Consider the following 26,393-nt stretch of genomic DNA (forward strand, 5'->3'; position numbering starts at 1 on the left):
AAGTGATCTGAGATTTTAAGAAAATATAAAAAAAATCCAAAAGTTATACCTACTTTAAAAGTAAAGCAGGTGTTTAGTCTGCTTGAAATCTGGCAGGAAGAAAAGGCACTATTCATTTATAGACACATACATGCAATGGAAAGGGATTGAGATAAGAGGTAGAAGGAATTCTACTGTGTTAGGCAGCTCAAAAAAACAAGCTGCAGAAGAATAAACCAGTCTTATCTCTTTTTTTGTTTGTTTTTGGACATTAACCCCAGGGAAAAGTTTTGACATAGCAGCAAAGTCTACTTATCCATACTCTGCTTCTATTACATGGCAAATATCTCAAGTCTCCACTTCAGGGGGTTTTACTAGTTGGAATTACACCCTTGTATTACAAGGTTCTGTAATTAATTTATTCTACTTATTATAAGCACGTCTCAGTAGAAAACTGCACGTAAGAAGGAACTGCATGTTAGTAGAAATCACACACAACACATATTTTATATTACGGTATCAAGAGCATTAAAATGAGAACCCCTAAAATTATATTTAATCCTAATTGTTAGATTCTTCATCATCACAAGTAAAATCTTAACATCTTCCATGCAACTCTGAAGAATCTTTGTGTCCTTTTTTTAATAACAATTTAATTCAACAGCTATCTAGTTCAGTTGTGTATGTGCAATATACATATGTACACTTGTCTGTGTATGTATATATATACAAAAAAGTTGTATTTCATCTTGTCAGTCTTTGGTATGTACTGATGACTTGAGTGCATAATTTACATTTCAAAACACACTTCAAGTATAAAAATGCTGACTAGAGAAAATGTTCCAATTCAAGAATTATCACACCACTGTAGCCAAGATGGTTTTTTTTTGTGGTTTTTTACCACTAAGTAACAAAATCAGCAATGCAATAAAAGTCCAGGACTAAAATTCAGACTTCCCATTGAGAATCTGTGTGTCACTCTCTGTTAGTAACCTAACTGTTTTTAATTCAAATGGCACTAACATAAAACCAAACTGCAAAAGATTTGCTCAGAGTACAAGATTAAATCTCTTTGCCATTGGAAGGCTGAGGTGGTTAGATGCTGGGTCCTGTCCAGGGTGGACATATGCTGTGCAGTCTTCCACCTTTGCTAGTCACACAGAAATAGCCCAAATGCAGCAGCTCCAACAATCATTGGGTAGTTGGATAGATCAGGGGTTATAAAACTGGATAATGGATGTAGGTTTGAGAGAGCTGTAAAAATGAAACCAAATCTAGTAATGATTTCCAAATCTATTTGTCTAGCAGTTCAAACACTCACAGGCCACTTCTTTCAAATACTCACAAAAAAAAAAAAGTAGTAAAAGAGAATTCCCAAGGTGATAGCTAAGCTGGAACCACTGAAAACAGTTGAGTGACAGGGTACTGCAAGTATCACTGGCTGCCTGGCCCTCACTAGCCTCACTGGCACCCACACCCCTGCCCATGGGCCCAGAAGATCCATTACAGCTCAGGCCTGGACCTGAACTATGGCATATGGACCTTGGATTTATTCTGTAGGTTGTTTGCTGGAAGGATCTCCACTCCTGTTGTTGGCCTCATCTCCTGGATGAACCAGGCCCCCAAAGTGGATCTTTCTTCCTTTTCATCACTTTTTGCTTCATCTGGGAGCATCCATGGATCCTATCAACTGCACCCACTTCTGCTCACCCAGGTCAGATGCTGTATCAGTAAGGGCACTGCAGATACTGAGGTCACCGTTGCTGACTCATGGCTTGTCCTCTTGTAGAAGAGTCCTTTTCCTCCAGCTACCTGACACAGAGCTCTTAACCTCATGTAACATTGTATAAATATTGACCAGTTGTGTAATGCAAAAAGTTTCAAGACTATCTCTCGTTTAGCATGTCTGCTGCAATCAGAATTTTATGTTAATATCATGAATACAGTATGCTATGTGTACAAAAATACTGTAAACCTACATCTATGTAGTTCAATCCCACAAAAGTAAGAACGGGTCTGCTATGGCCATTTACTACTGCAGTTGTAAATTCCACTGAGTACGATGTGATCCACAGGAAAATATGGTGTTAGTCAACCCCATTGCTGAAAGTCTTAAGGATATCATTAACAAACTGTGTCACTAACAATTTCACAAATAACAAACGAGAAGCCAATAGATTTCTATTGTAAAGTGTCATGGTTTAGGCCCATCAGGGAACAAAAGACCACGATTAGCCTCAAGTACCAAAGAGGCTGAGAATTGCCATAGGGCACGGAGGGCTTAATTGCCGCTTAAGGTTCAGGACAAAACAGACCAGGCTACTCGGCCTGGAGAAGAAAACAGAAAATAATTCAATGCAATACCAACTAAAACATAACCATAAAACCCCAAAACATAACCAACATAAAACAATGCAGAGTAGTACAACAATGAAGAGTCCAACCAGCCCTTTAAGACCACCTTCTCCCCACTCCTCCCCTCTTCCCAGGCTCAGAGCCCTGATCCCGATGCTTTTACCTCCTTCCCCCTTGAACAGCTCAGGGGGGCAGGGAGTGGGGGTTTCAGTCAGTCTATTCCTGATAGTTTCTGCCCTTTGTCCTTCCTCAGGACAGGTGGGCTCTGCACCAGTCCTTCCTGCAAGTCGTGGGGTAACTCACACGCATGGCAGCCCTGCACGGGCTGCTCCGACGTACATTTATCCCGAAGGCAGCAGCTCCTCTCTGCCTCTCGTGTGGGGCTGCTCTGCGGCACACAGGCTCTCCAGCATGGCCTGCGCCATGTCTCCCCACACAGTCCCTCGCCCGTCTGGGTGCACTCACACGTAGCTGCTGGTAACTCTCAGTCCTGCCATGGATCTCCATAGGTTGCAGGGGTACAGCCTGCACTCTTGCCATGGCTTGCAGAGGGTCTCTGGTCTAGTGCTTCTCCTTCCTTCCTCCTTCTCTGACTGTAGTGTCTGTGTGGTCGCCTCCATCTTGTATCACTCTTACACCTCCTGCCAGCACTTCAAATTCCCATCCCTAAATAGTGATGGCAGAGGTGCCAGATTGGCCCAGCTGGGCCGGAGATGGGTGTGAACCCAGGAGCCGGGGGAGAGTCCGCAAACTCTTTACCGGGTCTTAGCTGCAACCCGCTCCCTATGTTACCAAGCAAAAACTGCTCCTTGCTAAGCCAGGACATAGAGGATGAAGAGATCCTCAGTATCAAGAGTATGCTGAGAGAGGCCACTCTGCTTCTTGTCTTGGCTTCCGGTTTCAGGAGTCTGAAAACTGGCAGTAGACCCTCATTCTCATCTACCTGTTACAGGAGTAGGAGGTTGCACTTTGTCCTTTCTAATAAATGTAGGAATCAGATGAGCAATCATCAGCCTTGAGGTCACATTTAGTTTACTAGATCAGTAGGTGAATTTGTATACCTCATCTCCTTTACAAATATTGCTGAGAGCAGCAGAAAGAATACTACTGGGCAGTTTTAGAAACACCGTATGTTCAGTATGTTCAAAATAACCATGCATTAATGACAGCTGTGCATTTTTTACTTACTCTTCTCATTACATTGGATTAAAGTGAAGCATAACAAAGCTATCCCATTAGCTATCGCTGCTCCTTCTCTGTAAACAGGTAAGAAATCTGGAGTATCTTATCAGCTTGGCAGTCTTCAAAAATGCTAAGCAAACAATCTGCTGTAATTTAGCCTAACTAGTGAGGAATCCTGATTGCATCCCAGTATTTACATAGGTGATAATAGTGAAATAACAGTATTAAAAAAAAAAAAAAAGAAAAGAAAAAAGGAGTAACAGGGAGGAACAGAATGAGCTTAGCTGTCTGGCTGTCTTATGCAAGACAGTAGTGTTGTTTTGAAGTTACAAATAAAATAGGAATATTTTAGAGAGTTAAAACTGCATTTTTTTTTCCTTTTTTTACACTTCTGCTATGTAACCCCTTGTTTAATGAACAGAGAATTAAAACTTAAGGTAGAGAATAATCATTGCATGTACTTTGATTAATGGATACAACTTGCTCAAGAAGCATGCACCCCTAAGAAGTCAACTGTGTAGTAATCTTCACAAACAATATGCACCTTCTCTGTCTCTAGCAGAACTTTAGAGTGGAGAGGTTAATCACGACATGCTCCCACAGTCACCAGTTCTGTTAGCACAAAGGGCAAGCTAAATCAAGAACTCTTGTTCTCAACTTTGGTGTCACCTGTCTATCTTGTGTTTAAGCACAAGGAAAGATCAAAGACAGTCCACTGAGCTGTCCAAAATTACTAGAAATGTTGATATATCATTATTGCTTTGGTTTAGCATGTTATACTACTCTCGGTTGATGGCAATAACATTTTTACATTACTGTTTCAACACTTCTAGCAGTTACTCTCAACATCATCTATTCCACCTCTCTATGCTTTTATGTCCGTCTCATGAAGAATTTACAGTTACTCAAATAACCTGAGTTAGTGAAGAAAAAGGATATGGTGACCATGATTAGTTCCTATCTGTCTACTACTAGAAAAGATGTTATATGTTTGTCAAATTCCTGCTTGCTGTGAATATCATGAACCTCAAAAACTAAGCATCTGTAACATCTGCTGATTTCTACTCCAGCAGTAGATGACAACTCTGAAAGATAGGCCTAAAAAAAAGGGTGAATCCAGGTGGGAATTGACCTGGATTCTCAAACTGACTGATAAGTCTCTTTCTATAAATGTTTCTATATATGATTGTACACTATTCCTCCACAGATCGTAAGCTGAAATAAAAACTTGTTGCAAAACGATTTCTCTCTTTCAACTATCATGAATTCTATTTTTCTCTTACTGCTGGTTTTATAGCAGCACCAATCCACTGAAAGCAGTGGAGTTGCTTCTGACTTTCAGTGCCATAAGAAAGAGGATAATCAGGATAAGAACAGCAGAGAGCGAGTGGTTTCAGAGCCCTTGTACTTTTTTTGCCATGGATTGATAGATCTCTTAGTCTAGCATGAACAGTTATCTTCTGATTTTTACAAAGAAAATAAACCACAAAGATATTGTTTACAAATCTAACTGCATTTTCAGAACTAATTAGAACAGATGTCAAAACAAGATCACAAAGAGTTCAGTAAATGTTATTGATACTGCATACTGATGTTATTACAGTATGTGATTACCCTAGGGCAGAAGTGAACAGCATATCCAGGCATGTCTTGATAGTTTTATAGTTTCATAAAGGAGATGCTTTAGAATTGAAACAATCTTCTTCTCCCCCATTTCTTGTTTGAATATTAAGTAAGGAGCAAAAAATGAGAAAGGAGAAATGTCACATACCATTCCTTGCATGTCAACTACTTCTTCTTCTTCTTCAAAAATACTGATTTTAGTTTTATTTTGAATGAAACACGTGAGTGAAGAACAAGACAGCATCAGAGGCTTGAAATGATGACCACAGCAGTGCTTTATACACATCACTAGTGGATTTATGGGGTGGATAATAGAAAGAAATTGGCTAATAAATCCATGTCTAGCTATGTTCCTATCTTAGTGGTATCTAAACAATTTTGCTCAAAGTACTTTCACAGTTTCCATACTAACTGCCTCTAACTTTATCTTACTGGGAATTCATCCTATATCTGGCAGAAATTTGAAACCTCCTTTGCATTAGGAAACAATCAAGGAAACTTGCTTGACCACCTACCAGTTCATGTCGTTGCTTTGCTCTTTAGCAACCTACTTGTGAGAGAAAATATAGGAGTTGTCAGACTTCCAGAAAAGGAAGCAGAAAATTTCTGCATTCCCAGTCTACACTCCCCTCTACAACTTCATCCTCTGCCATTAGGATTTTCCTCACCTCCAGTAAGGAAAGGGGAGGCATTTCTTTCCCAGTTTCATAACAGAAAAGTTTTTTAGTCAGGAAAACCTGGGAAGAAATGACAGCAAAATTATTGTGTTCTGAAACTAGTAACTTCACATTTCACAGGATATTCTGACATTTCAAAAGTTATTACCTGGAAGAAGACAATCTATTCTTCCATACTCCTCGCAGAGAGAATTCAAAGGTGTTTGGAAAGTTCTGCTTCAAGATATAACAAAGGAACTCAATGTTCCCTTGACACTGATGTGATGGAATTCCAGCTTGTCCAATTTCTTTAGTCCATATTCTAAGTTTATATTTAGGATCACTGTGCTTTAAGGTTACTTCCCAGACAGGCAACTTGGAAACAAGCTACAGGATGTGGAAGACAACATCAGTTTATAGGATGCATAAAGAATTGAGGCGCTGACCAAATGACTGTGCATCAAAACCGGAAAGAAGAATTGTCACTTAACTGGCATTATTACTATTGTGCCAGAGGATATAAAGACAGTAAAGAAAATTGTTGGTCTGTTTAGTGCACTGTAGGGACAAAGACAATCTCATGGTTATCAGAGGAATTTATTTCTAGACTTGCAGACTTCCACAGTGTCTACTAAAGAGTATCAATTCAGAAATGCTGCAACATTTGCTCCTTTCTGTTACTGGCAAACTACAGTGCCTGGCATTAATCACTTTGACAGTATGAAAATGGAACATTATTCTATTAAGTATTTCTATGCTTTCTGTTTATTCACTGATCTACCGTGGTGTCAAATGCTACAAACACGAAGTACATAGTTGTGTGCAAAAACAAAAAAGGAAAAAGGAATCATAATTAAAGTGTGTTTGAGCCTGGACTATCTGTATAGGAGCTTATAGAAGTGAAGTTTTCTAACCTCATTTTTGTGTTTGATTATATTAGAATAAAGGGTTCTAACAATAATTTTCCTTGTAAAACAATAGTCTTTCAGCTGTTTAGGAAAACCAGAAATACTTTGCTCCACAATATAAAACCTTCCTGTAAACTCTTGACCCCATTACTTCTACACTGAGTTTGGAGGGAAAATAGGAAAAAGTCAGGAAGGATGGAAAAGCCTTAGAAAGTCTGGAGGACTGTAGATATCTGTTTTACTGTACATGATGGACAGGCAAGGTGCCTGAGGACTGGAGAAGCCCAATGTCACTCCAGTCTTCAAAAAGGGCAGGAAGGATGACTCAGTAAACTACAGGCTGGTCAGCCTCACCTCCATCCCTGGAAAGGTGATGGAACAACTCTTCCTCAATGTTGTCACTGAACATATGAAGGAAAAGATGGTTATCAGGGGTAGTCAACATGGATTCACCAAGGGGAAATCTGTTTGACCAACCTGATAGCCTTTCATGAGTGAATAAATGGCTGGCTAGATGAGAGGAGAGCAGCAGATGTCATCTAATGTGACTTCAGCAAGGCTTTTGACACTGTCTCCCATAACATCCTCATCAGAAAGCTCAAGCAGTGTGGCCTGGATGAGGGCACAGTGAGGTGGATCGAGAGCTGGCTGAATGACAGAGCCCAGAGGGTTCTGGCATAGATCAACAGCACAGAATCGAGTTGGAGGCCTGTGGCCAGTGAAGTTCTTGATCAATACCTTCATCAACAACCTGGATGAGGTGACAGAGTGTACCGTCAGCTAGTTTGCTGATGACACCAAACTGGGAGGACTGGTTGATTCCCCAGAAGGCTGTGCAATCTCAACCAGCTTGAGAGTTGAGCAGAGAGGAACCTCATGAGGTTCAACAAGGACAAGTGCAGAGTCCTGCATCTGGGAAGGAACAACCCCATACACCAGTACAGGCTGGGGGTCAAACTGCTGGAGAGCAGCTCTGCAGAGAGAGACCTGGCAATCCTGATTGATAATAAACTAACCATGAGCCAGCAATGTGCCCTCATGGCCAAGGCAGCCAATGGCATCCTGGGATGCATCAAGAAGAGTGTGGTCAGCAGATCTAGGGAGGTTCTTCTCCCCCTCTACTCTGCCCTGGTGAGGCCTCATTTGGAGTTCTGTGTCCAGTTCTGGACTCCTCAGCTCAAGAGGGACAGGGAACTTCTGGAGAGAGTCCAGCACAGGGCCACCAAGATGATCAGGGGACTGGAACATCTTTCATACAAGGAAAGGCTGCAGGAACTGGGGCTGTTTAGTCTGGAGAAGAGGAGATTGAGGGGTGATCTTATTAACATTTATAAATATCTAAATGATGGTGGGTGTCAGGAGTTTGGGACATCCCTTTTTTTCTATAGTCTCTAGCAACAGGACAAGGGGTAATGGGATGAAGCTGGAACACAAAAAGTTCCACTTAAACATAAGAAAAAACTATTTCACTGTGAGGGTGACAGAGCAGTGCAACAGGCTGCTCAGAGGGGTTGTGGAGTCTCCTTTCTTGAAGGTCTTCAAGACCCGTCTGGACACGTTCCTGTGCGACCTGATCTAGGTGAACCTGCTTCTGCAGGGGAGTTTGGACTAGATGATCTCTAAAGGTCCCTTCCAACCCCTACCATTCTATGATTCTATGATTCTAAGGACCATGAATGACAGAAAAAGAACTCAGTGATTTCCTAGATTCATGTTTTATCTCATTTTTACAGCTAGTCAGAGGGTATCTTGTGATGGAAAGAGAAAATACACTCAGAAGGCAAAAAAAGTGATTTCAATGTTCCACACACTGCTTAGAGGCCCTTCACTGCTAGACTGCCCCCTAGTGAGGTTCCCATCACAGTCCTTCCCTGTTGGACACAGGCACCAGGCATCTTCCCTGCAGCACAGCCTTCTGCTCTAACTAATCCTGCCTTAGAGACTACCACTTCTCAGGGATAGACACAGAAAGCAGAGAGGCAGGGTGAGAAGAAGAAAAAAAAAAAGAAGAAAAAAGCTCTACCTCCATAAAAGACTGAAAACTTTTCTAAAATAGGAAATAATCCACAAGAGATAGTGTAACACGACAGTACTTTCCCTACTCATTAAAATGCAAATAATTTCCAAACACCCACTGGTCACAGTATCTCAGCTCCTCTCTATGCTCATAAAGACGGTAGTTGTGTGAAATGCTGTTCTTGTGAATATAAGGTTGGAAAAGAATTTAAGGTGCTCTTCTTAGCAAATCATAATATTTTGTATGATCTTTAAAGAAGTGTTTCAATATGACAGAACTTCCTGTCTTCACAGAATCAGAGAACCACAGAATCTTAAGAGTTGGATGGGACCTGAAAAGACCGTCTAGTCCAACTCCCCTGCCAGAACAGGACCACCTAGAATAGGTCACATAGGAACTCGTCCAGGTATGTTTTGAATGTCTCCAGAGAAGGAGACACCACAACCCATCTGGGCAGCCCGTTCCAGTGCCCCATCACCATCACAGTGAAGAAATTCTTGTGTTTCTTTGGAACCTCTTGTGTTCCAGTTTATACCCATTGCCTCTTGTCTTGTCACTGGACATCACTGAGAAGAGCCTGGCTCCATCCTCCTGACACCCATCCTTTACATATCTGTGAACATGAATGAGGTCGCCCCTCACTCTCCTCTTCTACAACCTGAAGATCCTCAGCTCCCTCAGGCTTTCATCATAAGGGAGATGCTGGTCTTATTTATAAAATGACAATAATACGTTTTTGTAAGATGCTGTGATTTTATTTAGTCAGGCTTGTGAAAGAAATTAAATAAGAGGCTAATAGAACTATTAAGAAGTATTTAAAATGCAAGAGAGCTTCCATTGTTGCTTATGATATCTTTGCAGGTGACAAACTTATAGCACCTGATGAAAAATTTCTTGTGTTACACAGCCAGAAAACATTACTGAACATTTTGTCAGAAAGTAGCATTCAGTAGGAAATCTCATGGGTCTTGAGACAGCAACGTGTCTTGAGTGGCCCTGCAACACCACAACTTAAAACTTGAATTGCAGAACATGTACCATTTAAGAAGATAGTATATAGTAGTGCATAACCTTACAAAGGGCAGAGTTTGGCCTTGAAATATCAAAATATTCAACTACCTTGATGACTTTTATAAACCTATTTACTTCGGCAAAATCTGCAAATTATTTTTATTATTTCTTAAAATCACAAAAAGAAATTGTCATTACTTTGTTTTACATGCTACAATAACATATAAAAAGCCTATAGTAAACAGTGAAGCATTTTAATTGATATTTCACCAAAAATGATTAAAAAAATAATTAAGTAAACCTTTTTTTCATGGCATACATTCCTAAACCATTTTATGCCTTATTTAATGAGTTCAGATTTTTTAATGTTTCTGAATGCAATGATGATTCTGGAAGTTCAGATTTACTATTTTTATCAGTATCCTGTTTTGAGAGATCATTTTCAAAAATCAAGGTGACAGTTTTAGCACATTGAAAGCTTGAAAAACACCTAGACTTTGGTTTATAATTCTGAGGTAATGAATGAAATCTGTGACAGTTCCTGAATGAATTTTATATATGCAAATCTTAAAGAGTTTAAATGACTAAAATATGTTGGCTTATTATAAACAGCTATGAAACTATGAGTTTAGGAGATTATTTTTTCCTCTGAGAACAGAAATATAAGCATTTCTGTCTGCTTTGGGGAATATATGACACACACTGTTGATTTTATTTTTGCTCAAAGATTATTTAGAATATTCTTCAGCTACATTTTCCTTTTATTTTGCTTTTCAGTAACTATGCTACCAGAGCAAACATACAGCTATTGATAGTCTGTTTTATTCTTTAGTATAGTCTCTCATTTTGTTTGTGGAAAATTCAATTTCATATTATCAAATCAATCCATAGTCCATATGAATTCTTTCTCAAAAGATAAAAGAGAAAGGATTATCAGGAGATACCAACAGATGGACTCACAGGACCTGACAACTCCCATGTTTGTATTTCTGTGGGAGGAGAGGAATCTCATTGCAAATAATAGTATCAGAACCCAAATAATAGTATCAGTTTAAGTACTTAGGATCACTGCAAAAGACAAAAGGAAACAGGAAAAAAGAAAAATCTGCCTTTCTCGGCTAGGAAGCAGCACAAGCTACTCCTTCCTTGGGCTGGCTTTAAATAACTGCTTGAACGTGTGCTTAATTTTAAGACAGAGGCCAATTTACACATTCAGTATGTTTCACTTCAAGTTATCTAGTGTAGACCAGTAGACTGAATGGTCACTTGCAGTTGAAGCACATTACCAGAGCAAATGTTCCAAATTTGTTTAATCCAACCAGAAACCAGTTCAGATGCTTCAAAATCCCTTCTCAGCATGAATCAAATCATGGTAGGGACAAGCAGAAGGTTGGTTTCAAAAGTTGTCTTCTGATCTAGACTAAAGGAGTAGCATACCAGATGCAACACTTAAAGGTCTACTGTTGTCCAGGAAGACCTCCCTAGTAGTGACTGCTCTTTAGCCCTATATCTTAAGACTGAGCTCACAAAAAGGTAAGTTTTATGTCACCTAAATGCTACACATATATACATATTAGCCTAAGACCACTACACTTGCAGTTCTGCAGAATAAAGTGCTGTATCTGTCAATAAAACTTGGACCATAAGCTTTAAAAGGTACAGTTTCTTTATTCTTCCTTTCTGAAAAGATTCCAAAAACAATGCCAACGTCTTGCTATATGAGATGGCAAAATTAAACCAGAAATATTAGAAGCAGTTTCATACATGCATACAACACCTCACACATAAATGTATGTACAGAAGATTCAGTTTATAACAATACACATTATACTTAGGAAGGCAAATTAATGGCTAAGAGAAGCAGTTCTGCAGCCAGATATGTCACCTCACATTAACAATTGATAGAAATGGTAGAAAGTGGGGTTTTCTGGATAGTGATGAACGAGAATCAAACAGAATTGCTTTTAGATTTTTATTATCTAGAACTGACCGTAAAGAGCTTGCATGTTTAAAGCAATGTGAATAAAATACCGGTCAACTAGTTTTGACGTTGCTTTGTGCAGGATGTTAGACTAGAAGAGTTCCTGAGGTCTCTTCCAACCTGAGTTAATCTATGATTCTATACCAATAATTAAGGTAATGAAAGTCTTCTATTGGTCAGCATAGCTAGATCTTAACATTTTGAGCAGTAGCTACTGTTTTCCAACCTTAGCACCTCACTTCTTTTTAATTTTATTGCTGACATACAAGACTCGTGGACAGGAAGAATAATTCAGATCATCTGCCCAGAACTGAGACTATACAGTCTTACAGTATTATCCTCATGTTTCCCTAATAGATAGAGAATTGCCTCAAGGTCTTAATGAAGTTGTTACTAAACCAAATTTTCTTGAGTGATATCAGGCATAATAATATACAATAACAGCAAAATAATTGTCACTTATTTTATTTTAGTGTAACTTTTGAAAGAATATTTACTTTTAGAAGAATTAGTCCCTCTTACTGGAAAAGCAACTGGACACTTAAGCTAAAATGATGAAATATCTTAAAATTAAAATCTAATCTGAAAGAAAAATATGTATTCCAGGAAGTAACAAAGAATATCATCACATCAGAAAGAACTACTTGCAGTAGTATAGTCAAAATGACAATAGACAGAAAACAAGCAATTTGCTTACTTTTACAGAGAATATCTGGAATGCTGCACTGAAATTGAAAAAGCGAATTTCTTTTCAATGTTAAAAAGTCCCAATATTTGTTGTTCTCCAGATGAATAAATACAAGCCTAAATGAATCTCAAGGGTATAGATTATAAAATTTTCTGGAACAGAGACTATGCTAACAATGTGCAATGTATTTAGTGATATAAGAATGAGCCAATGCAAACCATTTTTTCAGGTCAATTCCCACAATATTCTGGAAAATACCAGAAGTATTGATTGGATTTGCCCAAATCATCTCAAACACTGACTTACCCTTCAAGAAAAGGAAATTCCAAAGCCAAACAACTCTACTTAATTACTGAAGGTCACCAGGACAGAAGATTGAAATTTCTGTCTCAAAAACTGTACCACAGTATATGACTACCATAAAACTTGCTGCTTTCTACTCCAAACACAATATATGTTTTTGTCTCTTTGGCACACAGAGATATATGTAAATCAAACAAATCAAACAAATAAATAAAAAAAAACCCACTAAAACTGACTTGGAGGATTAAACAGATAATTTTATTTATTAGATGTTAACTACATCTAACACAGCTGAGAAATGATGGTGATGTAAACTGTAGAACACAGAAAATGGTAACTTCTGACTTTAGCTATAGATGTTAAAAGAGTAAGTTCCCTCTACTGTCAAAAAATGCTCTCCCAGGAGGTAATGAAAGGTAAGCGTATACTGCAAAACCGCAATTAGAAAGCAGCAATTCCCTAAAAAGCATCAAGGGCATTTTGCAACGGAGCTCATCTTAGTACATCCAACATGTGTTGAACCTAATAGCATTTCCCACACTATTATCCTTAATTTAGTACACAGTTGACTCAGTCAAATATTCACTCAGCTAAAAAAATTCTTGTACAACACAACACAGTGTACAGCACAATACCAATGGTGAAAGCATACCTTCATTGTCAATACTTACAGTAATACTTGCAGTAATACTTGTAATACTTACTGCAATTCTCCTAGGCTATGTCTACACAGATGTGGCTAAATATGAATGAGCGCTTCCAGTAGTCTGAGACGGTTGGATATAAATCAGGACTGTGAAATTACATAGCTGCATTAACATAACTTTGTCCCTAAAGCAGATATATCCTTCATTTCATCTGTCTCATATCTTCTGACACTGACCACAATGTCCTATTATTTTTTCTATCTGATATGAAGGCCCAAGACAATTCACACTGAGAGAGGACAGAGCCTTTTTGCTTCTGTCCAGATTTGTCTTCATATATATTCACCTTCCCATTGTTCTACAGCCTACATGTTCATGACTAAGGCATAATATTTGAAATTCTTTTAGTTTGTACAGCTGAAAAAGCCACTACAATAATTATTGTATGAATGTATGAAAGTAACGCATTTTTGTCACTGAGCATTTTACAGTAAAGCTATGCTAAGTTATGCTAATTGTAAGGCTTGGGGGTGGTGATTCAAAAACACTCAAGATTCTTTTCACAGCACAAACACATGCTATTTCAGAGGAGATAATCAGATCTACTTATTAAAGGAAACTCTGACTATCTTCACCTCACTTTACTATACAAACACCTTCAATTTCCATATCAAGATTTGTCTGTGTTAAGCTCTAAAACCACCTGTACGACAGTGATGTAATAAACATGACTCTCTTCCCAAAAGTTACAGGATTATTTCTCATCCTTCCTCAAATTTGCTATTTAACTTTTAACAAATAATTTTCAACTTCGCTTTTAGCTGTTCAACTTAAAAGATATGCTTAAGTACATTGCCCTATGAAAAGACATTTTAATGGACATATATAAGGCACAAATATTTTCCACCTTATGTTGTACATTAAATTTTTCTAGTTATGAAACAAGCAACAAAAGTATTCCCCTATATTGAGGGTTTTTTATATTATAAATATTATCAGCAAGCCTTATATATGTTGCTCAAAATAGAAGCACTTATACCTTATATTATACTTGTCAGTTATACATTATTTTATACCTATTTGCAAGCAATTAAGGAACCAATGAAACTTACCAATATGTTAACCTGATGATGTGATATTTTAAGGCCAAACAAAGCAGCAAAGCTGTTGCAAGAAATAGATTATAATAGAACTGCCATGAAGAGCATTTCTATACAGTAAATACAGTGTAGAAATAAATTAACAACTACTTTTGCATGTAAGAGTCAAGTGTTACAAGTCATCTCCACTATGAACAATTTGAGTTGCTGTGAAAGGAAAAAAAAAACCCAAAAGCCTACCCTGCATGTAACTAAGGCATGGTAGCTATTTTGAGATTAACAATTTAAAGGAAATAATTTATTTCTCTCACTGAGGATGAACTTATCTGTTCTGGTTTTCACTTTCATCTTGAATCCTGAGCCAAGGGTAAGTCATAGAATCTCAAGGGCTGGAAGGGACCTCAAAAGATCATCTAGTCTAATAACAAGGCTTAAAATTTCAACACAAATATGAGAGTGGATACACTTAGATTAGAGATCAGCCCCTATTTCTCCCTGTCTCTCAAAATACCTAAGCCTTCCACAAGCTAATCTTCTCCCTGTACTGAAACAAAGCCAGTTAGCCTTCATTCTTGTTAGTTAAAGCAAGAAAAAAATAAATGCCGAATGGGCTTAGTAAAAAAGAAATATGTAACAACATGTTAAGATATAAATTAAATTCTACTGTTTCATTAGACTTTCTAGGTTAAGATTAATCTCCTCTAATTTTATCTGTCTATAAGGAATATGTAGGCTTAACTCATCTAGTTTTCCTGGAGAGTCAATGGACATGTTATTTAGTGCAACAGTTAACTGTGAAATAATTGCCTGGGAGTATTTACCTGAGAAGAAATCTAGAGAAGTTCTGTAAAATAGATAACTAAAACTTGAACAACAAGATATATCAGATGACTCATGCCTTCATTGGCTTCACATTTGGAGAACATTTTTGGTGCCATAGATGGAAACTGGGAATCCACAACTGAGAAACTTGGAGAAGGAAAACATAAATGGTCAAGAGTCCCCTAGGATATCTAATGGATAATGAAAAGAGTCACCTGCAGTAATACTATCTTTATGTTCCTTAAAGATAGATCTGACAGTCAAGGCTACAAAACTATTTTCTTAAAGGTTTTTAATGTGACTGTTTTATCTTTTGCTTTCAGTTTGGATGTTTGCAAGGTTAAACAGTTGTATAATGAGGAATCACAGGAGAATTCTGTCTTATACATGGTTTTGTAACAGAACATTAATGACAAATCTGTATGAGACAGGACAAATTAGAGAGTTGTTTCACTGAAATAAAAGATTGAGGCTATACAAGCTGTCTGCAGGCATCTAAATGTTTCTCAGAAATCTACATCCAAGCGAGATTTCCTCAATACTTTATTACTACCTGGCTTTGCACTTGTCAATTGCTTATAGATATTATTCCAAGGACATATAATGCATTCCGAAAAGAGACTTATAAAGTGAACACACCACTTGGAAAGAATCCAGAGGTCTTAGTATCATATCTATATTTTTTTTGTCTAAGCAAGCAGTGCTCAAAGGCTGCATCTGATTCAGATACCAGAGACATCAAGTCCTCAAGGCTTGCTGTGGTTGTGCAGCTACAAAGAACTTGTAGATTACTTGAAGTTGAAAAAATGATCTTGTGAATTTCTTTTTCCTTATATCTTGATCCATGCATCAGATTAGTTCTCAACTTGACAGAACGTATCAGCAAGCAATTACAACATCTGCTACTATGTGATATTATAAAGACTATCACAAACTATGAATACTATCTACTAACTATGCCAGTTAGTAGATTTTTTTTATGTATAATAAACTGTCATGGTTTGACATGACAGCCTTTTCTGGTAAAGGGGAAGGGGCTGTAAAGATGGCTCCTGTAAGAAGTTGCTCACAACTCTCCCCAGCTCTGAGCCAGACCCACTTCTGGGGCTGAGCCAATTAGACACCTCCACGATCACTTTTTAAGAAGCCACCGGAAGGGGAGGTTTCTTCCTCCATCATCTTTCCTTCTTCTGCCCCTTCTTCTTCTTCTGACTGGTGGTGGTGCAAGGAGTAGGAACAGTGAGAGAAACAGCCATGCGGACTCCAAGGTCAGTGATGAAAGAGAGGAGGAGGTGTGCTGGAGCAGAGACTCCCCTGCATTCTATGGAGAGAACTGGTGAAGCTGAGATTCATTTTCATTTCTTTAAAGACCCCGCGTCAGCGGTAGAGACTCATTTTGATAATGAGCCCGTATCAGGGGCAGAGACTCATTTTGCTAAAGTTGGCCCCAGACCAGGGGCAGCGATTCACTTCATTAAAGGCCCTGAGCCAGGGACAGTGATTTTGGCTGGAGGAGGTCGTGTCCCGAAGGAGGGGCCCTTTATCACTGTGGCTGGAGCAGGACCTGTCCAGAGGAAGGGACCCAATATCCACAGCTGCAACTATGGGGAGGAACCCACAACAAAGCAGCTCATTAAACTTATGCCCAGAAGAGGCCTTTTCCTGAGAGAGGGACCTTGCAACTGCAGAAACTGCAACCGCGGTGAAGAATCCACACCAGAGATATTCACAAGGACTGCGTCCCGTGTGAGGGAACCTCAGCTGCAGCTGCTCGGAAGAACCCACACCAGAGATGTTTGTTAAGGACTGTGTCTGGGGGAGGAACCCTGTGTTGGATCAGGGGAAGAATGCAAGCAGTCGTCCTCATCTTAGAAGACAGAAGTCTCCTTTCTTGGAGGTCTTCAAGACCCACCTGGACATGTTCCTATGGGACCTGATCTAGGTGAAGCTGCTTCTGCAGAGAGATTGGACTAGATGATCTCTAAAGGTCCCTTCCAACCCCTACCATTCTATGATTCTATGAATATCCTGACAAGGGAAACAAGGTCTTCCACAAGTGGTAAACTGGTAAGAGAAATAGTTATATAAGAAACTAATTAAAGAAATGTGTGTATTTTGTATTTATTTATTTTTCCAAATATTATGTGTTCTCACTGAAGACATATAGGGTCCTGGTGATGGAGTAACTTCCTAACATTAAAAAACAGTACCTAATGTTGCTGCAAAGAAAATTCTAGTATAAGGACAGGAAAAGCTACGGTATGTTAAATGGTTATTCTTACTGGCACTGCAATATTATCTTATGAAATGCAGACTATACTCTCTTAATGTTGCTATTGGAAAAGGTAATATGGAGATTCAGTATCACAAGAGCAAAAGTTGAAGTTATAAGTGAAATCATAAATTACTCCATAGCTCAACTATAGCTCCATAGACTCAGCATGCTACTGCTGCTGTTTCCTGGACTTTGTTGTGCACTCAGAAAACTAAAATGAAAGAAAGAAATTGCACTTGCTATCAGATGGTGTCACTTCCATGTGTCTGTTGGAAAAGCAACCAATTACCATGTTTTGAAATTAATCTGTACAAAAGAGAAACTTCTATCAAAGGACCAGCCCAGATCCAGTCTTTACTTAAAAAATTAGTCATGTGAAGATCAGTGTATCAATGAGTTTGTGTAAAAATTTGCATTCATCCTATGTTTCTAACACAACTGAAAGAGTACACTAGGATGATCACAGCATTTTTACTTACATATTTTCAGTGAAGTATCACCTATTATCTTACAGCAATTACAATATGAAAACTTGTTCAAATACAGGAAATGTGCTACAGTGATAACGTGAAACCAAATTTTCCAATACTGCAGAAGACCTGTACTTGCATTTATCATCACAATGAATTTCTGTCAAACTGGCACGTGCTGTGCTGTAAAACAAACTAATTAAAAGGAATTTACTATAAAGTTAATTACAAACTATCTAAATATGAATCAGGACTTTCAGGAAATCTGAATGAAATCAGGAAACATGAATGTTTCTATGGATTTCTACAAGATTTAGAGTAAGCTTTATGCTGGAAACCACATGAGAAAGTTGTTTATCAATCCATCTATCATGTGATAGTTGACTTTGTATTTATTTAAATAATAGTTCCATGCTATTATAAACCCTTTGATCTCCTAAAATCCATATTCAGAAATGAACAGAGTATAGCATATTTGTTTCAGTAACTTCTCACACATGGAATATTCACATTCACTTAGACACACTTCTTGGAAAGCAAGACAGAGCTCCCATAGTAATTCCAAAATTATCCTAAAACATCATCATCGGTGGCATATCTCATAAACACAACTTCATCCATGTCTCAAGGGCAAACTTACACTGACACTTTCACCCTTTTCAGACACAAACTGCTGGAAGCAAAATGCTAAAGGGCACATTGTCTTCCTTCATGTCCTCCCTAGCATTCATGTGCAGGTCAAATGCACCTCACAAAACTGCAAAAGCAGAGATCATCTCAGAGTTCAAAAGAATCCACAAAAACAGTGACACAGTAAGCCTGACATCACAAACAAAAGATTTAAAAGAAAAAGAAAGGCGTGCAATTCCAGACAGTTAAGCTTATAAATCCCTTGGGTTGCTGTCTATCATATTAAAAGACGATGGCTCCCCCAGGCAAATGCCAGCTGGAGAGCAATCATATTTTACACTTTTCTTATGTCTTTATCTGATGACCTCAAAATACTTGTCAAATCTTAATTCATTTCACCTCAGAATACTTTCTGCCTTTGGCTAAATATGACTATAGTTTAAATAAAAGATAAATGAATGACAGTGCTGGTGGTCCAAGCTTTCAGTTAACAGCAAACCACTGTCCTTGCTATGCACCAGTGGTAGAAAAAGAATATAAGGAGATTCCAAAGGTTTATCTACTGGTATACTATACGAGTAAGAGTTTGGGCAAAGTCAATCTCTGGGAAAAGTACAATACCAAATAACCCCAGTTTTTATAATTTTTTGTGAGCAGCTTGGCTCCAGTCTCTGCTTTAAACTTATCCTTCATTTTTGTACATGGCATGAAAAACAGAAGATTTTTTCTTTCCACACCAGAGTTGGACATACTATTTTTTGAAAAAGAAGTACTATGCATTGGAGAATCTGGAAACCTTATCAGATTATAAACATGTCTGTTTCTTACACTTGAAATGTTGAGACAACATAGAGATGACATGATTATTGAATTATATTTCTTACTACTTACTCCTCTCTACTATATTTTTAAACCTTAATCTCCAGTAATCTAAAATCAAAGGTAGTGACTGGCTAGTGAGAGTGGATGTGATATGTCTGTACAAATCTGCCAAGTGGCATATATTGACCAATGTTTTTAAACAAGGAAAACACAAAAGTTACCAAAGGTTAAACTGTAGGACAAAATCAGTGTAGTCTAAGTCCACTGTAAGTATTTAGCTTCTTCTAGTCACTGCTTACATGTCTAGATTTATATTTCTTTATCCTATACAACAGATATTTGGACATTATTTTTTTCATAACAACTACAATGTTTTTTAAAACAATTTCAGAGATAAGCCACATTTCTAAACATAGAAGTAGCATAATCAGTAGCATATCAAATTAATCTTTTAATGTCAAGTTTTCAGCATTGTCTAGGGATACAGTTTTGCAACATTCCTAAGAATGGACAATTTCAATGACTGCATTTAGACAGATATATATAAAATGATTATCATTATCTGATTAATAGTTTACATTCTCAGAAAAACTGTCAAGAAATTTTAAGTGGCAATTGAACAGTTGAACTGTTGACTTTTTATTTAAGGCAAACTTATTTGTTAAATCTTAAATTACTCACATGAAATAAAAAGTATATCCCATTAATCATAGAAATTTATGTATTATTGTCAGTAACATCTGATAAATAATCTGATTAAAAAAAAAAAAGGAGGAAGTATAAACCTGAGTATTTAATTGCACAGTGCTAAAAATTTTAAACATCCGATACCTACCGCAGAGTATAAATAAATTACTGGACCGACAGTATCTGTTGTGTTACTAACATGAGTCATGCTGCAATTATGGAAATAGGCTTGGCTATATTTTATATCATAATACTATTACTGGATTACAAACAGCAGAAATAATATACAAAGAGAAAAATAATCATAAGTATTATATGATATTTTAGGACATCACAGATTTATTTAAAAATTTAGTGTCTTTCTATACATTTCTTGATTGTCCTAGTTTGCTGTATGTCTAATATATTAACTTATAAAAAGATAATACTACAGGGCTAACAATCGTAGCTGTGCTCCTTAGCCATAAATTGAGAAATGGTCCCTGAACAAGAATTTTCTCTGCTATTAAGAAAGATTTTACCCTGATGCATCCATCATAGATTCAAATTTTTCAATCAATAATACAGGCACACAAGAGTAAATGCCTAAAAGACCTATCTTAGGGTAAAGGTATGTTATTTACAATGACATAAGAACAGGTATGCAATATCATGCCAGATTTTGGTCCAGTGCAAGGGATTGTCAGTCAAAATAATTTCAGTTTTACAAAAAAATGTTCATAAATTAAATTACAATTCCCTATAAATATTTTTATGCTTAGTTATAAGAAAGTGTCACAACTTTAAAAGTTATTTCCCCTAAAGAAAAGAACCAATAGTAGGCCAAATACCAATGGATGCTATCAGAAATTACAGTTTTTAAAAGTTACTTACGCCTGTCGGTCCCTGTACATCTTGTTAATTTTCTCCCACTGAAAATTAAGCTGAGTCAGCTTTTCTTGTATATTTGCAGCTTCCCTTGGTGTAGCACTTTCCAAAGCTGGTATCTTCTTGTTGTGAATAGCATCTATACGACCCAGTAGCCTCCCCAGGCTTTCTTTAATACTCTGTAATATCAATATTTTAGAGGAGAAAACGAAAACATTGCTTTATACATAATTTTAAAAATTGTAAGCAAAAGAGTAGGAAAATGCTAATTAAACAATAGCTTTGACAATAATAACAGTTTTACATTAATCACATAATGATTATTTGAAAACTTAATGAACTATATCTGAGAAAGGTTTTAGCTGAAGAGGATGCAATGAGCAACTGACTTCAGTGATTGAATTCCTCTAGACCAAGATTACATCAGTTTTAACATTGTTTTTTATCTTACGAAAGTGGAACAAAGTCCTATTTTACAGACTCATGTTTAACTGTTTTTTACTTATTTTGCTTTTTATGCTTCTCTTTTATACTTATTTCAGCAGATATTAAACAGATATCAAAATAAAACCATGAAAAAATACTTTCTCAGGTATTACTGGTTTTACCTTTTTCTGAGTATTCACAGCCCTACATTTAATCGCTTGAAGTAGTCAGTTCTTTATTGTTTCAGAGAAAGATAAGCTACTTCACAGTATACCTCCCTAACTGAGTAATACTATGTGTTGGTAAAACAAAAATAAGAAAAAAATGAACTAACTCTAGACCTTTAATATTTGTAAAATGTGTGAAAGTATTTAAAACGCTATACATGGTCAATGATCATTAATTATCCCATTATCAATCCGTTCAGTTCCATGACTGAATTATACAGGTTTTCTTTTTGCTCTACAATACATAAATATGCTGTTTATTTCTATTTTGTGAACTAGTTAGTGTTCAACATCTCTCTTTCTTTTAAATCTTTTAGGATCACTTGAATCACTGAATTTATTAGAAAATCCAATGCTGAGGAAATATATTGTCATAAATTGTGTACTGAGTTAAGGACAAAATCATTACATATAACAAAACATAATTTTCAAAGATGTCACCCTTGTGAATTGAGACTGATGTAATTAAATCCTCAAGTGCATGACTTCCTATCATATTTGTCTACCATCTAAACAGGTCTAATTTGCTACTTCTGCGATTTCCCTGTTTTTTATCAGAAAGATGACAGATTACATAACCTTATCTTTCAGCTCCACATTAAGAGTAATAAAAAAAGACAAATAAATGCAAGTTTTTGGGATAAAATATGACTGTTATGCAACTAATTTATACAAGTGTCATTTCTTTACAGGTCCAGTAACATACATCATATATACCAGAGCACTACCAGAGAAGAAACACATGCAAAACAAGTATTTCTGAAATGCACTTAATAATTCTTTAACTATTAATTTCTATTTCTTGTAGACGTCCTCTTCCAGTCTCAGTGTGACAAGGCACATGATACTTGTGCTGTTTCAGGGATTTATTTTTCCCTCTGTGCTCTTTGTGTTTGGAAGGAAAATACCCTCCCACACTAGTCAAGACATCAGGGTTAAGCAAACACATTTCACAACTGCTCATTTCCTTCAGCCAAACGAGAATCCTTTCCTCTGTGAAACAAAGTCCATTTTTTGAAAATTTATGGCCACAGTTTCTTACAATGGTGAACTTTGCACTATACATCTTGCTGCCTGTATAAAATGCAACCGGGCATGGAAGAGTGATTTGGATTGATGACTGCATCAATTTGGTTTTAGTCTAAAGTTAGGCTTTAGACTCAGAAAAACTTGCAACTTTTTCTAGTTTTAGACAAAGGATCAGACATACTAGAGCCATTAAAATCCTCAGATAATTCTTCAGATATGTATATTTACATGGCCACATAAAAACAAATGGCTCACCACTCCAGTGTCATAATATTTAGCCATTTCTTACCATTCCTGCTTTTCAAGGAATTCTTATTGAAGTCATGCACATCTCACTGAAATTGCAGCTCAAAGAAAGGAATATCCTCCAGATAAAAATCTATAGCCATATTCAGCTTTTACCATAGAATCATAGAATAGTTTGGGTCTGAAGAACCCAAACCTTTAAAGGTCCACTAGTCCAACCTCTCCCTGCAATAAGCAGTGACATCTTCAGGTTGCTCAGAACCATTAATGTTTCCAGGAATGGGTTGGAAGAGACCTTCAAATATCATCCATCCCAGCCTCCCTGCCATGGGCAGAGTCACCTTCCACTAGACAGGTTGCTAAAAGTCCTATCCAGCCTGACCTGGAATACTTACAAAGACACAGCATCCACAACTTCTCCAGGCAAACCTTCTCCAATCATTTCTTCAAATTCCTTTTGTTTCCAATACTGCTACCTATATATCTTCTATTGTGTTTTCATCCCTTATTTCTTGTGAAATACTTAAGCATCAGAAAAAATACTGAGAACTTATCTGACCAAAGATAGTCTCTTTTAACAGAGACTTGCGTCAGTTGCTGCACACAGTTCTGTGGCAACTTTGTTCCAGAGTTAAGGGAGAATGCTTATTTGACAGAGCTATGAGAAATACAAATTGCTAGTTTGTGTGTGAGAAGGTCTTTCACACTACAAGCAGTTTTGAATGTAGGCAGGGATCAAAGGATGTTGTGTTATTTTGTAGTAAGCAGAAAAATAATGAGTGTTAGAAAGCCAAACAAATAAACAAACAAAATAAATTAAAGTTGCCCTCCAACACTCTGTCACACTTTGGTTAAGACTTGTAGATAGGATCTGATGGCTCTATTTTACCATGCATTAAAAAATCAGATTTGCCTTTCCTTCATTTGTGAAGAGCAGGCATCAAATTTGAAGTAATACAGGAGACACTTTGGAGGTTACAATGTGCCAGACATAGAAGGAAAAAGAACACATTAGCATGAGTTGACTGTTCCTCAAGCTGTTGTCATTCTTGTCATGGCAAACAAATCTATCTAGAGTCCTTCAGCATTCCCTCACATGGATTCAGATAGACATGGTAAGTCATGTTTTAATTCTATGTTTTAATTCTGTGGGTGGCTAGGAATAACAATGCTGTATTTAGGTGCAACAGAATTCCAGTTTATATGCAACACTATCCAATGAAGTAATTTTTTAAAAAATTGAAGTATGATATCTATTTTATCTATTTATTTAAATATTTATATATTTTATATGTTTATATATTTATTCTATATATTTTATCTATTTACCTACTTTAACTATAACTAGATTAAAAAAAATTGATACATTTGCTTGTTCAGTGTCCTTCTGCTCTTCTAATTTGAAGAATCAGCATTTCATTTATACACCAAGACATTAAAAAAATTACGAAATAGATGTCCAATCCTGAAAACTTCTCATTAGAATAATCTCAAATATGAAAGCTTAAATCTGGACAACATATTGTTACAGTATCTATAGAAAAATTGTTGCATATTGTAATAGCTTGTTCACCTTTGCAACATTTTTAAGGCAAAAAAATTTCAAATAATGAGTTTTAAAAATGTATTTATAATCTCATACTATTAAAAGGAAATTGCTTGAACAGTCTAATAATCACATTTTTAAAAAAATTACTACGGTTTTAACTTTAAACTTTGAGATTTTATTTTTAATTTTTAAGGGTTTCTCTGAAGACATTCAAAATCCACCTGGATGAGTTCCTGTGTGACCTAGTCTAGGTGGTCCTGCTCTGGGATTGGGGTTGGACTAGATGATCTTTCAAGGTCCCTTCCAACCCTTAAAATTCTGTGACTCTGTGATTCTTGTATCACTGAATACGAGATGAGAGGTCTTTCTTTTCTAATAGTTGTCAGAAAGATGACACCTGAAGTTTATATTCTGGATACAACACTCAATAAAAAACTATAAATCACAACTCCAGTTCACTTTGCTAAATTTTTGTCTCTTTGTACTAAATTTCTTGATGGAATTCATTTTTAAAATAAATCATGCATGCCATCTCATGTCTAAATAATATGTTGTCGAATTCTATTGTAATTACTTTGATTTAAAAATCAATATTTTAGAAGCATTCATATAACAGAGTGTAGTGGTATATTTTTAGTAGTACTAATACAAAGTGTCAGGGAGATAATAATAAAGATCCAAATAGTCTTCTCTTCTCAATTACTTCAGAAATACTTTAAAAATAGTAAGTATCTGAGACAAAATCAGAATAGTTTTCATTCTATAAAAAAATTAAAGTTACTGCACTGCCTTTACTGTTTTGGAAAATATATTAATCAAAATCCTTGTGAAAATGTGATAGCAGTGCTCTGAACTTAATGCATACAAAACCTCACACAAAACAAAAGAAAAAATTACTATGGGTTTCTGAAGTTCTAAGGCTGCAAATACTATATGATATTTAATTATTTGGAAAAAAAAAAGAATGTTCCATAAAGCCCCTTATGAGTAGTAATTTGAATCCATTGCCAACTTCCATTTAGCAGACTAAAGGGAATACTTATAAATAAAAAGAGAATGGCAGACTGTGCTTGTTTTGGCTGTGATTTTTCTTCATAGTAGCTAGCATGGGACAGGGTTTTGGAACAGTACTGATAACACAGGTGTGCTTTTGTTATTGCTGAGCAGTGCTTACACATATTGAAGGTCCTTTCTGCCTCTTATACCACCCCACTGGAACAGCTGACCCCAACTGACCTAATTCATATCCCACACCATATGGCATCATGCTCCGCACATAAAGCTAGGGGAAGAAGAAGGAAAGGACATTTGGAATGATGATGTTTATCTTCCCAAGTAACCATTAACTATGATGTAGCCCTGCTCTTTTGGAGATGGCTGAACTCCTGCCTGACAACAGGAAGTGGAGCATGAATTCTTTGTTTTGCTCTGCTCATGTGAGTGGCTCTTGCCACACCTATTAAACTGTCTCACATGTACTATTCTGATTCTCTCTCTCATCCCACCAGAGAGGAGTGGGTAAGTGGATATGTGATGCTTAGTTGCCTGCTGGGGTTAAACCATGACAGAGATATTTCCTCTCTAGGATGATTCACAATAATGAACATGTTTCCTCCCTTGTCAGCAATCTCTTATGTACAGCAAAAGCTGTCTGTGTCTGTGCCATTACTCAACAAATCTCATTTGACTTTCCCAGCACTATGTCTCACATTTAGTGTTCCTTTCTTAAGTCTACTTAAATCTTGGGTTTATATGCTTAGGCCATGGATAATTAAGATATTCAATGTTACTAATCTGAATATAAGAAATATCAGGAGATAAAAAGATAAAATGACACTAAATAGTCCAACATTGTATCCTTTGAACATAGTGGAGGCAGTATCTTCAGAAAAC

At 36.9% G+C, this 26,393-nt stretch overlaps 1 protein-coding gene across 9 annotated transcripts in view; it reads right to left on the bottom strand.

The window, feature by feature from the left end:
* Nucleotides 1-26,393, bottom strand: part of DMD (dystrophin) — a 1,219,670-nt gene that overhangs the window by 579,809 nt on the left and 613,468 nt on the right. For all 9 annotated transcript variants that reach the window (XM_061999893.1, XM_061999885.1, XM_061999868.1 and 6 more), the window contains one exon: nt 21,030-21,202. In XM_061999893.1, the coding sequence (XP_061855877.1) occupies nt 21,030-21,202 (173 nt within the window). The remainder of the gene's footprint in view (nt 1-21,029; nt 21,203-26,393) is intronic.

This window comes from Colius striatus, chromosome 1 (genome assembly GCF_028858725.1).
Source record: "Colius striatus isolate bColStr4 chromosome 1, bColStr4.1.hap1, whole genome shotgun sequence".
Classification (NCBI taxonomy): domain Eukaryota; kingdom Metazoa; phylum Chordata; class Aves; order Coliiformes; family Coliidae; genus Colius; species Colius striatus.